The sequence below is a fragment of the Protobothrops mucrosquamatus genome, unplaced genomic scaffold, assembly GCF_001527695.2.
Source record: "Protobothrops mucrosquamatus isolate PMUCROS unplaced genomic scaffold, P.Mucros_1.0 scaffold665, whole genome shotgun sequence".
Taxonomy (NCBI): domain Eukaryota; kingdom Metazoa; phylum Chordata; class Lepidosauria; order Squamata; family Viperidae; genus Protobothrops; species Protobothrops mucrosquamatus.
The window spans coordinates 522706-539932 of NW_015386953.1; the positions used below are offsets into that span (position 1 = coordinate 522706).

The 17227-nt window shown below is 36.4% G+C and overlaps 1 protein-coding gene across 1 annotated transcript in view; it reads right to left on the reverse strand.

Moving 5' to 3' along the window:
* Nucleotides 1–3079: 3079 nt before the first annotated feature.
* Nucleotides 3080–17227, reverse strand: part of CENPF (centromere protein F) — a 28420-nt gene continuing 14272 nt past the window's right edge. Inside the window, exons 11-16 of the mRNA XM_029284507.1 lie at nucleotides 13034–16062; nucleotides 8850–10982; nucleotides 7830–7992; nucleotides 7103–7432; nucleotides 4970–5139; nucleotides 3080–3253 (exon numbers count right to left, since the gene is read on the reverse strand). Coding sequence (XP_029140340.1) covers nucleotides 3080–3253; nucleotides 4970–5139; nucleotides 7103–7432; nucleotides 7830–7992; nucleotides 8850–10982; nucleotides 13034–16062 — 5999 coding nt within the window. The remainder of the gene's footprint in view (nucleotides 3254–4969; nucleotides 5140–7102; nucleotides 7433–7829; nucleotides 7993–8849; nucleotides 10983–13033; nucleotides 16063–17227) is intronic.

The following is a 17227-nucleotide window of genomic DNA, read 5'->3' on the forward strand; positions in this document are numbered from 1 at the left end:
TTCTTTTTGAGAACTTTTGAGATTGTAGAGTATGTATTATTCCGCATTCCAGGTTATTAATTTGTCCCAGCATTCAAATATACATACATTCATGGGTATATACTTGCCTTAGGGTAAATTGTCTTACAAAAAATTCGATATGCATGACAGAAGTTTCAGAAAGTGTAGAGAAGATGGTTAAGATGATAGAATTGGTCAACAGTTAAAACATTTGTAACATCTTGCATAAACATTATAAGAACAGGACAGCAAACAATTCTGAGGTTCCTACAAACATCTATCTCCTTGTGATTTATAAAATCTGCCAGAAGATGTCACTCTTGTGACATTTCTCTTACAGTATTTTACTTTGTGCAAAAATCTATGCATCCCTGAAAGTAAAATATTAAGCAATGTGTAAAACTAACATATTAATTAAGCAACTTAAGAGTGAATTGACTGAAGCAATATAAAAGTACTCATAAAAACTGACTAATCTGCACTAATTTAACTAATCTGCATACTTAAAATACCTGTCAGCATAATTACTGACAGAAAATTTGTTAAATTTATATTCTGCTTTTTTGTTGATCCAGGTAGAAACTCCAGTGGAGTTTTAGCTATTGAAGACAATTGTATTGCGAGGTAAAGCAAACTATATATCTGACTTCTCAGCATCTTGTTACTGAGAAGCCAGAAGTAAGCTTCAAAAGCTACACTTGGATTTCAAAAAGAAATTTCCCTAGCGATTCCTAGCATTTTGCTCACTGAAGCAATTTACTATATTTTCTAATGACTTCTGCTAGCAAATGTACTAGTTCAATAATATCTGCATAGATAGGACTACTAGATCCAGGGAGCAAACTCCAGATATCATCAGATGGCAGCCAGGAGTCAGGTGTATCTGTTTTCTATCATTTAATGGTCATCTGGGTTTCTGCATCCCAGATCTAGAATCACTGTAAATTAATCCAAATAACCAAGCTTTACATTTAGAGCACTTAAAGATAAGATTTTATTTGATTGTTGGGTCTGTAATATGGCAACCCCATGTGGCAATATGCTGAACTGCATATAGTATATCACAGCTTGGTTATTACCATGCTTCTAACTGGCTCATCTGGGATGGGATGATTCAAAACAGGTGTTTGCATCTTTCTTTCCTTCATAAGGGTAAGGATGTGTCTTTATTTTTCTTAATGCCTACATCCGAATACTGCTTTGACTGATGATGAAATTATGTGCTATCATACTGCTGTTGATGCGTACCTCCATTGGGATTTAGGTTGATCTCTCTCAACTTGGTCCTTTACACAGGTCCACTTTAGATGATATTATAATAAAAAGATATGTAAACTCCTGTTTCAAATATTATTCACTACATAGGCTTGGAAGTTGAGAACTGCTTGGTTTTAAAGGTTGTTTGCCTGGTGGGGATAGTGGGGTGGCATTTATTAGGGCTCTATAAGCAGCAAGCGACTTATCCCCCTAGTTATTGATAACCTTCTGTTAACACTTTTATTTTCTTGAAGAATAAAAACAGAAAAACTAATCCTGCAAATATCATTCAAATAAAATGAACTAAATTAAATAGTAAAACAATACAAAGAGCTAAAATAAACAAATGGAATAAGGGAGGAAAAACTACAATAATTTGGAACTGACATGTCTTTCTATAGTACAAGAATGTGAGTTACAGGTTAAACCAGTTTTTAAGTGAATCCGTTTAAACAGGTTTGATAATTTATTAGGTTTTTATCCCACTTTGTATTTTTTGTCAGCTCAAGGTGATATAACGTTCCTGCCTCCTGCTTTCCCAACAACCCTGTGAGATAGAGTGATCTGCAGGAGATCTACCCAAACAGCTTTCATGTTTAAAGGAGGATGAGAAGTCAATCTCTGAATTTCTAGCCCAGGACCATAACCACTACACTGTGCTTCCAAATTTTCCTTTCTATTGATTTAGAACCAATTCAAAAACTGATGATTGCAGTTTGCATTTATAATCTTGAAGAAAACTTGCATGCCCTATCTTAAAATATTCCAATATAAAATTTATCTTGAAACAGTGTTGGTCCAGATGTGCTGCCCAATACAACTTTCTTGGTGCTTGCCTTTTTCTTCTCTTTCAAAATGTCCAAATAAAGACTCGGGGAAGGGGCTAACAGGATTTGGGCAGTGGCTATTCGTTTTTAATTTGTATTTATTATTTTATATGTCTGCCATCATCTCGCTGTCAAGCAACGCTATTTTTGTTTAAAAAGTGCTTGGAAACAAGACATAGTATATTTAGGATTTACTTTTTCCAGAAAGGGCCTTTTTCTCTGAAAATATTAAGAAAAATGGCATTGATTACATACAGATATAATGCTAAATTACAGTTCATGGTTCACATAGCCAGCTTTTTATTTCTGGATTGTCTAATATCCATAGTTGTATGAACTGTATCCATATATTAGCAATTTCTTCAGAATGTGAGGTTCCTTTACATTGCCATTCATGATTTTCACACAAATAAATATAATTTAGGAATTTAGTAAAATGAAATTGAATGTTTTGGTAAGTGGAGCAACTTAGCTATTCATTTTCTTCAAGCTCCTTTAGGCACACATAGCAAACCACAACTTACTGTTATATGCAAAACCTCATAGCTTGTAAAACCTTTTGTGGCTACAAATATGTCCTTATAGATGCATATCCCAGAATGTTGGGATAGCAATATCAATAGCACTTAGACTTATATACCAGCTCCACAGTGCTTTCTAGCATTCTCTGGGCGGTTTACAGAGTCAGTGTATTGCCCCCAACAGTCTGGCTCATTTTACTGGCCTCAGAAGGATGGAAGGCTGAGTCAACCTTGAGCTGGTCAGGATCGAACTCCTGGCAGTGGACAGAATAAGCCTGTTACTCTAACCACTATGCCACCCCAGCCCCTAGGATCAGACATGGCTTCCTTTTGTTACCCATGCAATCGTAAATAGGATTCTCCCTTTGCATCAGATATGGACTTAAAGAAGCTTATGAAGACAATTCTTAGCATTTCATTCTGAATCATTCTTTGCTGCTGGGATTTCAAGTCTAAAACCAACCCAGCCCTGATTCATTGTACATGGCAGGCTTTGTCCAAATCATTTTCTTCTGTACTTGGAAAGTATCTTATATCAAGATGGTTGGCAGGTCGTTCAGCAACCTTTTGAGATGACAGGCTAGAGATGGAAAGGGGGGATCTGGGAATAAAATCCTGACCCGAACTATCAACTTGATCATGGTTCATCTGAAACATACATAAGAAACAAGGTATTTCAGTTATGCAAGGAAAATGTAAATAAAATTTTGCGGTGAACATCAGTTCTGTATTTTAAATGAAAGTAGCAGAAAAAATAATCCTATTTGCTTGTTGATTTTTCTGTTTATGTGAATCCTGTTGCCTCTTAGATATCTCTTAGAGAGATAAGCTTCTTCAGTTCTTAAGCAGAAGTTTGGCAGATGCATACTTCCAGAGGTGAACCAATGAAGTTATTTTTTGATGTTAATATAATAGGCTATACTTGGTATCCATAAATTTGGAAAATTTGAGAAGGCAAAATTAATTGGAAAATGCCACATGTTGGAGGAGTCTTGATTTAGAGCAGGGGTAGTCAACCTTGGCTCTTTTATGACTCGTGGACTTCAATTCCCAGAATTCCTGAGCCAGCTTAGCTGGCTCAGGAATTCTGGGAGTTGAAGTCCACGAGTCATAAAAGAGCCAAGGTTGATTACCCCTGATTTAGAGCATGAATTTGCCTCCTCAGACACTGCTGATGCCATTAGCATTATTCTCAAAGTACGTACACAAATCTGTCCAACAGCTGGGTTCCATACTTGAGTCCAGAAAGATGTTTAGGATTCCATCCTTGAGAGAAATCAGAGGATATGGAACTAAAAAAAATCCATCTCTCTAACAATCTTAATGCTAGGGAATACTTTGCTTTCATTGATTTGTTTGGCAACTTTCCTATTTTTTTTTCCTAAAGATTATCAAGAAGTTTCTAATTGAGTGGGCTTTGGAGAAATGAATTGTTTAGTCTGAGTGTTGATTTCTGAGTTTGAATTTTGGTTTTATAATGAAGCTGGACCGTTGTTTTTATCTTTTTGTATATGAATTGTTGAGCATCATGTTTTCATACGCTGTCGTATTTGTTTACCCCAGTGGGATTTTACTGAATTTATTTTTAGACATTGTAAGCATCCTGAATTCATGGAAAATGGACAATACAGAAATATATGTGGGTATGAAACCAGCAAGTTAATCAATCCCACTCAGGAACCATGCATTCATAAACCTTCTGCACAGGGAGTTTCAAAATTAGCAAGCAACATGTATTGGAAAACTGCCTTCATACATATGCTGCCTAACATTACTAGCTTTTTTACTTTTTTTTAAGAACAGTTCCATTTTTCCAATTTCATATAGGATTTATAGTTTTCCTACTTAGATTTAGAATTTTTCTAATCCAGCAAGTTTAGAATTTATTCAAAATATAGTTTATTCCAGACTCGCCTCCCCTAGCTTTTAAAGTCCTATATATCTGATAGGCATCATATTGGAAGTTCATGTTTATCAAGTAGGCAGCAATTTTCTAAGCAGTTGTGAAACAGACATCTGCTTCAGGCACTCCATTTATTATTGTTTATCCTTAAAATTGATAAATGAATTATAATTTTCTGAGCATTGTGCCTTCAAGAAGGAAAAGAAGCAATACAAGAACATCCCATACATACATCACAGACCTACATGGGAAGAATATTTTTTTAAGATTCCATAATGGAGTGAGATCAGGAAAACACTATGGGAGATCTCTGCTGCCTTTATTCACTTTTTGTCTTCATCCTAAATGTTTACAGCTCGTTGATAAGTCACTCTTAGGAGCACTTGGAAATATTAACTAATATTAATATTGAATTTCTCTTATTTGACACATTCAAGCTGATGTTTAATAATGCTGGTTACCTTTTGTAGTCTGCTGCCCTCTGCTGTTGTTTTAAGATTCTCTGTCTTAACCTTCTCTGTTATTTGTGAGTTATCAATAAATGTTGGCGATTTCAAGCTAGGACTGAAAAGGCAGGAGTCCATTCTTGGCTCTAAGGATGCTTGATGAGAAATGCAAGGACGGCTGTATTCTGGAAGGATATTAAAAACACTTGAGAAAATTCCTTATACATTTAGTAGGCTTTGTAAAAAAGGAAAACAGAAGATCAGTGTCAGCAGACCATCATGCCAGTTCTGGGAGACCACAACATCCAGTGACCATGCATAATTATACGAAAGGATTTCTATCTCTAGAATTTGATTGGGGCTTGAATTTAATTTAATTTAATTTAATTCTAACTTAACTTCTGTGGACCTCCTAGAAGTTTTTAAGTGTGTGCTGGCGTGCCTATTGTCCCTGTCACATTTTGATTTTTTTGGTTTGCATTTGCAATTTTTGTTTGATGAATATAAATAAATACGTACATACATACATATATACACATACACATACATACATTTTCCACATGAGTACAAGATAACTTGAAAAAATTATCTCCTTTGGTTATCACCAAGCTGGAAACTTCCAGACCTGCCTGTGTACTGCTAGAATACAGAAGACTGCCCTAGGTATACTAAGGCTGCAGTTCTCTCCATATTTACCTGAGTAAATTCCAATGAGTTAGTGGGGCCTAACATTTCTACTATTTTACTTTTTGAATTGTAATTAACCTACATTTCCCTTCCTTACTGAGGAAAAGGGGAAACTGTATGATGTAACTACACTATGAAGTTGTGTTAAGTGATGTAAGATTCACCTACATTTCTCAATTCTCCTTTTGTCTCTGGCTGCGGCTAAATACACTAATAAATAAATAATCCACACTCAGTTTGCTAATTTACTTCTCCCTTAGGCATACCAATCCAGCCACTGTATGATCATTATCATCATAAAGCAGATGGCAAAATGGTCTGGCCCAGGGCTCAGGGAAAGAGCCAGGTTTTCAGGGGTTTGTGGAAGGTCAGAATGGTCAGGGCTATCTAAAACTATGTTCCACAGAGCTTATGCTGCAACAGAAAAGATGGCTTCCATTTTTATGGAAGAAATCCAAAGCATTCTCACTCTCCTAGATCTCACAGACTGAACAAAAACAATTGGTGTTATAAGAAACTTGGCTCTTTGTAGAGAGCAAGGAAGATGATCTTGATGGAGATATGTAAGATTCATCACTAAAGTGACCAGGAGTGAACCGTATTTTAATTCCACAACAGAGAGAAATTATGCAGAAGCTCAGACAGACAGTTCCCTAATTTACATGGGTACATGAAGGGAGAGGAGGTAACAGCATTACAGTCACTTTCAATAAAAAGAATTGTAGCCTTCCTGGGGACCTGGGTTTCCTGGTTTGGTCTATCTCAGTGATGGCGAACCTTTTAGAGACCGAGTGCCCCAAAACCGGCCCCTCCCCGCCCGCCCCTGCTCCGCCCCCCATCCCTGCCCACTCCGCCACCACCTGCATGGCCATCCACCGCCTCTATGGCCTGCCGCAGATCACCCCGGCAGCCCAGCAGTGCTATGGTAGCCACGCCTTCCACCTGCGCCCTGCAGCATCAATTGCACGTGACACGGTGCAAGGGCGGAGTCATGTCCCTGCTGCCTCGCTTCCATGTCCTTGGCTGCACTGCTCCGTGCGAGCCATGTTCGAGGGTGACTCCTGGGGGGCTGCTGGTGAGGAGGGGGCCATGGGGGGAGGCGGGGCTGGTGCGATAGCGCGCGTGCCCACAGAGAGGGCTCTGAGTGCCGCCTCTGGCACCCGTGCCATAGGTTCGCCACCACTGGTCTATCTGATGGGCCTGACAGCATGTATCATGAAGGGCTCTTCAATGATAAGCAGCACTTTCCAATTGCTTGATGAAGTACTAATCGCTCAGAGTGCTGTAAAGCACTATGAAGTGGTATATAAGTCTAAGTGCTACTCCCCTTCATCTGTGCTGCATCTTCCCACTATTTACATTAATTAAAAAAGGGAGAAAAAAGTAGTAACATTCTAAACTATTCATAATTACAGAAGATAACTATTAAGAATACTTAAGTTTTTCAAAGTGAATTCTCACCATTGATTCTGTTTTCTTCACATCTTTCTCCCTTCTTCATGCTCTTAGGCATATCTGCTCTTTCCGTAAGAAGCCCGTTGATTTCCACTGGGTTTTGAAAACTTCTGAGAGAGGAACTGGTGTCATTTGATAACCGCTTGAGACAAGTGTTTAAAAGTGAGACCTGTGTCCTTAGCATCTCGTTTTCTTCTTCTAATTTATCATGCTTAATTAACAGTGCACAATATTTTTCCAAGTTGTGATTTGCCTCTTTGGTTTTCTCCTCAACTGATTCTTTCAGTTCTTCTAGCTCCAACCCGATTTCTTCTGCACCAACATCCACCGGAAAACCTATGCAAAACAAGAGGGGTCATTACTAGGAATTACTAAATTTACTAAAATAAATCTCGCACTCTTATATATGGGTTTTTAGAACGGTTGTTCAAATAGGACATGGAGGACAGCAAAAATGTATCCATGCATTTACATATGTCCTTTCCCTGTTCATTCCCAAAGAGGTGTGAGAAGGCCTTCCCTTTGGTTACCACCATGTAGATGAGAAAACAAGTACTTTAGCAGAGACAGGAATAAAAGATACTTTGAAGAGATATTTATAGATAAAAGCTGCGCTGGCTCTATATAATCCATTTAAATCCCTCCACAACAAACATTTTTTCTTTGCATTCTATTGACACCTGTAGCTACTGATGGAAAAAGTCTGGTTTTTTTTTCAAAACATGCTACGTACGTGGAGCAATCATCTTCATCTGAGTTTCAAGTTCACAAATTTGCTTCTCCATTGCTGCTTTTTCCTGCTTTAGCATTTTATAGGCGTTCAAACACAATTGAATTGAATGACAGAAAGAATCATATTCTTCTTTGAGTTGAAGAATTTGATTTAGGCTGTTTGCCTGCATAATTAAAACAACATATATGTATTTATTGCAATAGAAACTTATAATAATTATATAATTAAAACAAAGTGCATTGGATATTTATTCAGTTCTGAATCCAGTTGTTTCTAATATGTCTTCTTCTGATTAAAGCTTAGTGGTCTTTGAACTTAAATTATCTCAAGCATTACCTGTTTCTATCCCGGCCAGCTGATTTTCCATTTGATTTTAACTGCCAGCCCCTTCATTACATTTGCAATTTCATCTCAGATGCAGGGCTTTCTCTGGTGACAGCAAGAGGTTTTTTGAAACACCCTCCAAAAAGCAAGCCAAATGCTTACTTTGTTTTCTTTTTTACACTGAGCGAAAATGTTTTTATTTTTCTCAAGGTTTTACTTTGTATATTCATCTTGTAATTATAATCTATTACCTTTAATCACATAAGGTAAATATCATTATCATTATCTAGGTTTATAAGGCTGCCATTTCAAAACAACTTAAGGTGGTGTACAAAACTAAAAAATCATAAGAACCAAAACACAAACACGTAAGATAAGCACAAGATAATTATATCTTCTAGAAATAATTTGGATTCTATTTTCAGAATTTCAAGCCACCATTGCTCATCCAATTCATGCTGAGAGCATCAGAATGAGAAACATTGCTGTATAACAAGTGGGCCTTACATCGACAGGTGCTGCAATTTTTGGCATAGTTACCTAGAATCAAGCCCCAATGAACACAGCAAGAACTGTGTTTCTAAACTGTGTTTAGTAACTGTTACAGAATTTCCCTCAGTACAGAGATCCTATTTTATACAGATGCTTTTACTCTCCAGGATATTCTACCCATGTTGTATACAAATTGTACAATACCTTTTCAAAGATGGCTTTTTCACATGGTGTGACTTCTAGATTTTCTTTGATAGGTTTGAAAGACACCTGTAGGTCATTTTGGATAGCTTGCAAAGGTTCATTTTTGAGCAACGGCTCGGAAACATTTTCATTCAGTGTTTGCTTGAAGCTTTGTAATTCCTGGATGAAAGCTCTCATCAACTGCTCTACAGTAGAGCTACTGGATTGTGCTTCTTCCAGATAACCTACCAACTGCATATTGTCATGTTTGAGAGAAGTAATTTCACAAATGAGATCCTGTTCTTTTGACTTGAAAGTTTCTTTCTCACTATAAAGGAGTTTAATTTCTTCACAGAGCTTTTTTAGCTGAGATTCCATCAATCTTAATGAATTTTCACATTCACCTCTAATTTGCACCTTCTCTTTTTCATTATCTTTCAGTTGATTTATTAATGTAGAATTAGTAACTTCTAAACTAGTTACTTTGTCTTGTTTTTCTTTCAAGTCTTTCTCTAGAGTCTCTTTCTCTGACTTAAAGACTTCGGCTTCCCCTTCTAAATGTTGTTGGCTCACACACATCCTTTCTATGTCGGTCTTTATTATTTCAGTCTCTGCTTTAGCTGTCTCCATTCTAAGAATTGCATCTTCCAAATTCTCCTCTGACATATATAATTCTCTTTCCAGATACTCAATTTTGTCTGTGAAAGCATCAGCTTTTCTATTACTTTCTTTCAACTTTTCAGCCAGATAATGCCTGCTCCTTTCATCAGATTCTATTTTTATTTTCAGCTTTTCAATGCCCTGTCGCAACTGATCTGCTTCTACCTGTGCAGAATTTAGCCGTGCTGCAAGTTCACCTTTTTCTGCTAGTGATCCTTCCAAGGACTTGGAAATCTTGGCATTTTTGGCTTCGGATATGCTTAGCTTGCTGTGTAAAATTTCATATTCTCTAAGGCTCACTTCTCTTGCGTCAGTCAGATATTTGATTTGAATTTCTGCTGCCTCTTTTTCCAACATGAGATCCCTCATAACTCTGTCCAGATTCTGGAACTGTACCACATAGCACACATTTTCAACTGATAATTGATCCTTTGCGGCCTTAACAGCTGGAAGGAATTTTGCTTGGGTTTTCCCTTCTGCTTCCAATACTTTGATAAATTCAATAGAATCCAATTGATCTGAGTCAAGCTCTTTTATATTCTTCTCCATTTTGTTGCACAGCTGATCCAATACTTCTTTATCCCTTAGCAAAGTAGTCTGATTGGATTGGTTTCTCTCTGCAGTGATAATCTTTAGCTGCTCATGAAGGCCAAAAATATTTTTTATCTTGATTTGTTTTTCTTGCTCCAACCGCTTGCTTTTTGATAGAAGCTTTTCAGTATCTGTCTCCATGGCCAAGGTATAAGTTTCACAATTTGTTTTCTCAGATTTTATCCTGCTCAGTTCAGTTTCAGCTTCAAAAAGCTTCTGGGTATTGTCTGCTTTGATCATTTGTAATTCTTCTAAAGTATATGTTGCATCAGGCAATCTGCTTTTGTACATTCCCCATTCCGATTTTACCTTATTAAGTTCTAGCTCACGAGTCATAAAGTTAAAAGATAATTGCTGTGTACCAAAAGGTACTGTTTGGAGCACCTCATTCAAGTCTTCCTTTTCTTGTTCAAGAACCACAGCTCTTTTGTTACATTCCGCAAACGCAACCTCCTCTTCAGTCAACTCTGTATTCTTTGAATTCAAATCTGAATGCAGATACTGAACTTCCATGTTAATTATTTTGTTGCTTTCTTCTACATCATGGGAAAGCTTAGAATTGTTATTACCAGCTTTCTTTATTGATAGCCAAAGGATTTCAGTGGCCTTCTGGTTTTCCATAGAGTTTCCCAACATGTGTGTGCTGATATTTGAAGGAAAAAAGGATGACTCTAGAGGACATCTTGAAGAATATATGGATCGGTCATTTGCTTTATTGAGATGTGGAAAGTATTTTTCTGTAGATGTTATATTTGCTACGTATGCAGAACTTTTTTGTCTTCTGTTTGCTTCATAGATTTTTACTGCTTGATCATTTATAGCTTTAAGTCCAAGGCTTTCCCGAAGAAAGCTACCCATTTTCAAATAGCATAAGGGGTTAGGCGGTTGATTAGCAGATATTGGCTAAAGTGGAATAAAAAAAAGTTATTTTCATTAAATGAAAGTTAGTTGATAATTAACAAACTATTACATTTATGCCAACCTTGGGAATGTCTTCCCCATATCTTCATCATCATCTACCCATCAGTCACTCATACCCTAGTCAACTTGTGATCTGACTACTTCAACATGCTTTATATTGAGACTGTCCTTGAAGATCAGAAGCTTCAACAGTTCACCCTGCAGCAGATCAATCAGTGATGGGCATGCTTTGGTATTTTCATGAGGCTCCCCAGCTTTGTGAGATGCACTGGTTACCAGTTTGCTTCCAGGCATGATTCAAGGTGCTGGTTATGGCTTATAAAGCCCAACATGGTATAGGGCCTAGTTACTTGAGGGATTGTCTATCTTCCATAACATCTGCCTGGGAATATCCTAGAAAACCAGGAGCATGACTTTTCCATATTAATACCTGCCCTCTAGAATGAGCTTTCCTCTGAGTTTTAAATAGCCCCCCCCCAGTGATATTTCAAAGGACCCTGAAGTAGTAGTTCAGTCATTGTACAGGCCTTTGGTGATGGAAAGTGAGACCCCTTACTTCATTCCATCCAATCTGTTATTCTTGTCACTTTTTTACACCTTTCATTGTAATTTCTTTGATTGTTGGGCGTCACTCAAAGTTGTTGGGAGTTGGGAGGCATACAAATTTAATAAACTGCTATTAATATGGTCAGTTATACATACAACCAAATGTTTACACTGGATTTGGCACTTTTATCCACCTATCAGGTCTTTCCCAAGGACCTGAGATAGGCAAATGACAACATCTGCCTATCCAAGGTCCTTGGGAAGGACTTGATGGGTTGATAAAAATGTCAAATCCAGTCTGAACATCTGGTTGGCTATGCAATGAACCATATTAAAGCAGAAATGAGAAACATTTTCCTACCCTGAGAAATAATTTCTCAGGCCCAGTGTTGGTGGCATCACCTTTTTATTTCTGACCCTCTTTCTAGCAGGATTATTACTTTGTCTGCAATTTAAATAGAACTTTGGGGTGGGGAGGAAAGAGGGGAAATATTGAAATTAGTTTGTTATACATGGGCATTTTCCATGTACTTCCCATGTTCTTCAGTGCTATTAATCTCTCTCAAGGTTTGGTTTAATGGTTTTAGTGCTATCTCTACAAACATGTCATTATTTTATTTTGTTCAAATGCTTTGTTTTTAATTATTGTATGTTTATATTACATTTTATTGAATTCAATTCATGAAGATACAGAGTACAACACTGTAGAAATAAATATAGTTAAATATTTAAATTGGTAGAAAAACATAACGAAGCAAAATAATTGGGTTTTTCCCTTAACAGAATTGTTATCACAATGGCATGTACCAAGACATGAAGAAAATATTTGCTGTTCTAATACTGTTGTTCCTATTAACTGCTTAGGCATCTTGATTTTCCTTCTGAATAAGCACTGTGGTGCTTCCAAAGTGTATATTCTATTCTCTGTAACTCACATTAACTACTAAAGTAGGCTCACTTTGTGAGCACATGTAAATATGTGTAATTTTATAAAGACAGAATGGGATTAAAATTATGCATTATGGCAGCTTTCTTCAATCTACTGTTCTACAAGTGTTGCTAGGACTATATGAACCTACACCACAAGAACTAATATTTATTAACTAGGAAGAGTAACAAAAATGGCTTATTTTTTTTAAATGGTTGGAATCTCAGAAACATTTAATTTAATTGGTGCAAACTCAAATTAGTAAGTTAGCTATTCTTTTAGAATTGAGATATAAAAACAAATATTCAACTACTTCTGATCACAAGGCATCAGTTTTCAATGCTGTTGAAAACTCTGTCTTCAAAGCAAAGCAAAGTGTAATTAATTCCATGTTTGTGTTTTGGGAAAGGCCTACGTTAAGGCTTTCTAAGTTCTTGACCAGCATCCTCTCAGTCATCAAGCAAACTAACCCCTATTGTCCCACAAAAGAAGGAAAGTCAGGACAGGGACATTTCCTTGAATATGCCTAAAGAAATTCAGTCAAATTAGGCAAACTTACTTGGCCAGCATCAGCACAAATTATTGGATGAGAACTTAAATCAAGGTCTTGTAGTTCTCCTTGTTTATGAGAGAACAGCTTAGGAAGTTTCTTCTCAGCTGGAAGTTCAGAAACCACTTGCAGGATCACTTTATGAACTTTTTGTTGCCAGTGGTCATTGCCAGATATACTGCTCTTTCGTAGACCATCTACTTCCTTCTTTGCAGAAAGGAGCAGCTCTTGAATCTTCTCTATTTCCTTACTTTCCAGAATCTTATGAGATCTAAATGATTCTTTAAGCATCTTAAAGGAGTATTCACAATATTCACATTGAAAATGTTTGGACATAGCCATTGGTTTAGTGAGAAAGGCCCAGGCATCATCGTTATATACCTCATCAGCAATATTAAATTGTTCAAAAGTATCTTCCAGATCAATTTGTCGTCCCACTTCATTTGATGACACACCATTTTCCAAATCAGACTCCATAAACATTCGTTTTGTATGGGGGAAGACTTCACGATCATACAGAGTTTCCATACACAATTTTCCATTTGCTTTAAATTCTTTATTGACTGAGCTTTGCGTCATCTGTACTGGAAAAGAAACTAGCTCGGCTTTGCTGAGTATTGGCAATGCAATAGTTTTATCTTTAAGCATGTCATTGCAGGATTCCAACTCTGACAATTCAAAGGCCACATTCAGGTTTTGAATATATAAAATTTCATATTCGTTTTTCAAAGAAAAGATCTTTTCCTTGATTTCATTCAGCTGTGTTTTGATTTCTTTGTTAATTAATTTCAAATATTCGTAATCAAATTGCATATAACCCTCTGGAGTTATTAAGGGGACTTCCTTCATATCAGATTGTGCTTCCATTTTACTCTTATCTCTTAATTTATCAGAAACAGAAATGGTCTCTACTTTCAGCCTATCCATTTTTTCTATTAATTCTTTTCTCATAATATCTGTGTTTATGATGCATTCCAACTGTGAGTCTTTCAGCTGTGATGCTAATGTTGAGTCTTCTTTCTGCAGGTGTTCACACATTTTCTCCAACTCATTTAGCTTGCTCATTGTCATGTGTAGGGAGGATACTAATTGGAGATAATCATTTTGGCTGGGCATCAGATCATGAGGAACTGATGAACACTTGGCATCTTTCTGTAGGTTAAAATTGTCCTTGATAACAGCACTGAAACACATTGGTGATTGGTCGTCTTCACTGATCTCTGTTATCTTTGAGGCTGAATTTTGCAAATCTTTAAGTGCTTGTAATTTATGCAGCAACTTCTCTTTTTCCATTTCACTTTCTTCCATTTTTATCTCCCTAGTTCTCAATATCATCTCCAAGTCCTTTATCTGATCAGCATAATTTTCTAAAGAAATTTCTCTGTCCTCAAGGTCCATTTGAAGCAGTTCAAGCTTCACTTGATACTTCTTAACTTCATTCTCTCTTTCTTCTACAAATACCCTCAGCTGTTCTAATGCTGGTTCGTTTAAAACAAAGTCAAGTGCTGCATGTTCACTTACTTTCATTTCTGAGATCAGTGTTTGCAGCAAAATATTTACAGAAGAGCGCCTATTATTTTCTCCTGTTCTCTCCTCTCTTAAACTATTAGTTTCTTCAGATACTGAGTGGTTTTTTTCAAGTTGCCATAGCAAAGTATTCTTTTTCTCCTCCAAGGACATTGGCCTAGTCTGCAACTGCTCATATTTGTTCGTAAGTGATTTCTCTTGGGTATCAGATATGGCTTTTTGTACCTTCAAATGGCAAGTCTGATTCCTTATACTTCCTAAATAATCTTCCTTTGTACTTTTCCTTTCTACTTCTTCATCAGCTTCTGGCAGTAACAAGCTCTCTTCTTGCTTTCCTCGTGACAGCTCCAAAAGGCTTTCCCTCCGTTCTCTGAAACTTTTGGAAATTTCTTGCTCCATGTTTAAGACTTTTTCTTCCAAAATATTGACAGTATTTTCAAACATGGAATTTTCATTCAGAAGTCCTTCAGTTTCACCTTGTTCTGAGGATATTTCGGTAGATACATTTGTTTCCTTTAAGCCCATGACTTTTAGGTGCTGGATCAAATCCTTAAGCAGTACATTGCTCTCTTTCAAATCCCGAATCTCTGTTTGTTGCCTATTTGATTCCTCGATCAACTTTTGTAGATTCTCGTTTTTTCCTTCAAGAGCTGCTAATGCTTTGGAAAGTAGGCCTTCCTTTTGGAAAACTGTTTCTTGTAATTCACTGATCTGCTGCTCCATCTCCTGAATGAAGATCTGTTGCTTTGGGTCTTCTTTTTCAGCTAATCTTTCCATTTCATCTCTTGTTTGGACCAGTTCTTCAACCTGTTTCTGAAGGAATGCATTTAACTGCACATAAGAAGCTAAGGATGTTTCAAGTGAGACAATACATTTCTCCTTTTTTAACCCTTCATTTGCTTCAGAGTCGAGCCTTTTCTGCAAGATGTCCATTTCTCTAGTGAACTCAGATAATTTCAGTGAATTGTTTTCTCTCTCTTTCTGCAGTTTTTCCTCAGACATTGCTGTTCTTTGCTGGAGGTCACTATAGGCTTTTCTTTGTGCCTCTAGTTCAGTTGTTTTATCTTTTACCACCTGCTCAAAAATGTTCAGCTGTTCACTAAATTGTTCATGTTCATCTTTGAGAGCAATTTCCTTCTCCTGACGTTTAAGTTGCTCAGCTTTTAAAGCACTTTCCAAACTGTGTATTTTGCTCATTACTTCTTCTTTTTCTAAATCTAGTTCATTCAAGAGTTGTTTGCTTTTCTTGTTCCACTGAGAAAGAATCATAATCTCTTTTTTAAGGTCTTTACATTCTAAAGTAGTTTTCTGCAGAGTTTCCGTGTTTTCCAGTTTCTTATTGAGCTCTTCAATTACATTTTCTTTGTCCTTGAGAATTTGCTGGAGAGAATTGTGTTCATGTTCAACATCAGAAACAGCAAGGCTCATTTTTTCTAAACTGACAGAATTATCTTGCTTGTTCAGTTTTTCTTCAAGCAATTTGAATTCTTTTTTAAGTGAGCAATTTTTATCTGCAATGAGAGTCATTAAAAAAATGTAAAATATGAAATGCTTAGTATACAAAGATTAAAATATAAACTGACAAAATACAGGTTCCAGTTCTGTCTATGAAGCCTTAACACTCCACAAATAAAATCTGTACTCTTGTGATAACTACTCCTATCTTTATGCTCCCAGGAAATATTAGACTACAGATTGCCATTGCATCTAAAAACAGGCAACTTGCATTAGAAAAATAAAGGTTTATAGACTTCATCTGAATATAGCATTGAACTGTTGATTGATAGTTATTAAATCTTACCCAGGAGAATAGGGACTAAGTGCTTATGTCTTGAGATTTTCTACATTTATGTTTGAAATATCAAAAGTATAACATCTAAGCAATTTGTTGAATATTCCAGTTATCTTTACAATGAAGCCATGATAATGAACTAGATTCTGAGGTCAAAACAATTTATGTCAAGATATACAAGATGCTTTCTCTTTATAAGGGTACTCTTCTATTATCCACTTTGACCTTCCATCAACATTTTTTAACATTCCCCTCTATAGGGGAAATGAAGGGGGAGGGGTAACATCTCCAAGTAGTTTTTTCTATTGCAGTCCCCATGATATGAGATTGGTACCTTGTTGGCCTATTGGAGATTATTAAAGATGAACATTGTTCTAGGTCTTTGGGGAATAATGGTAACATTACATTTACTACCTTATGTTTGTGTTTTTATCAGCTTTTATTGTTCTATTGTTTTTAAGTTGTAACCTGCTGGGAGCCATTTTGTAGAATCTGGCAGTTCATAACACAATTTAAAAAGTATCATGTTATGCCTAGCAGTTATATAGAAATATGCAAATTATATAAGCAATCACACATTTATGAAATGTGGATAGAACTAATTTCTTTTGTCTAGAAGAAAGAGTTCAAATAATTTTCTTTAGATAAGTTTTGGAACTGCAAGGCAAAATGACATGATTGATACATAATTAAAGAAGGGAGAATAATTATTTCATAAATCTGATATCAATTGTGAACTCTTGGCTTTTTGACTAGCAGGTAAGGTTTCCATTGCAGGACATAATGCAAATTCAATTTCTGCTTTAAAAAAAACACAAAAACACAGTGGCACACCATAGCATTCAAATGAGATTTTACCAAGTGTACATCACACACCAGGATGT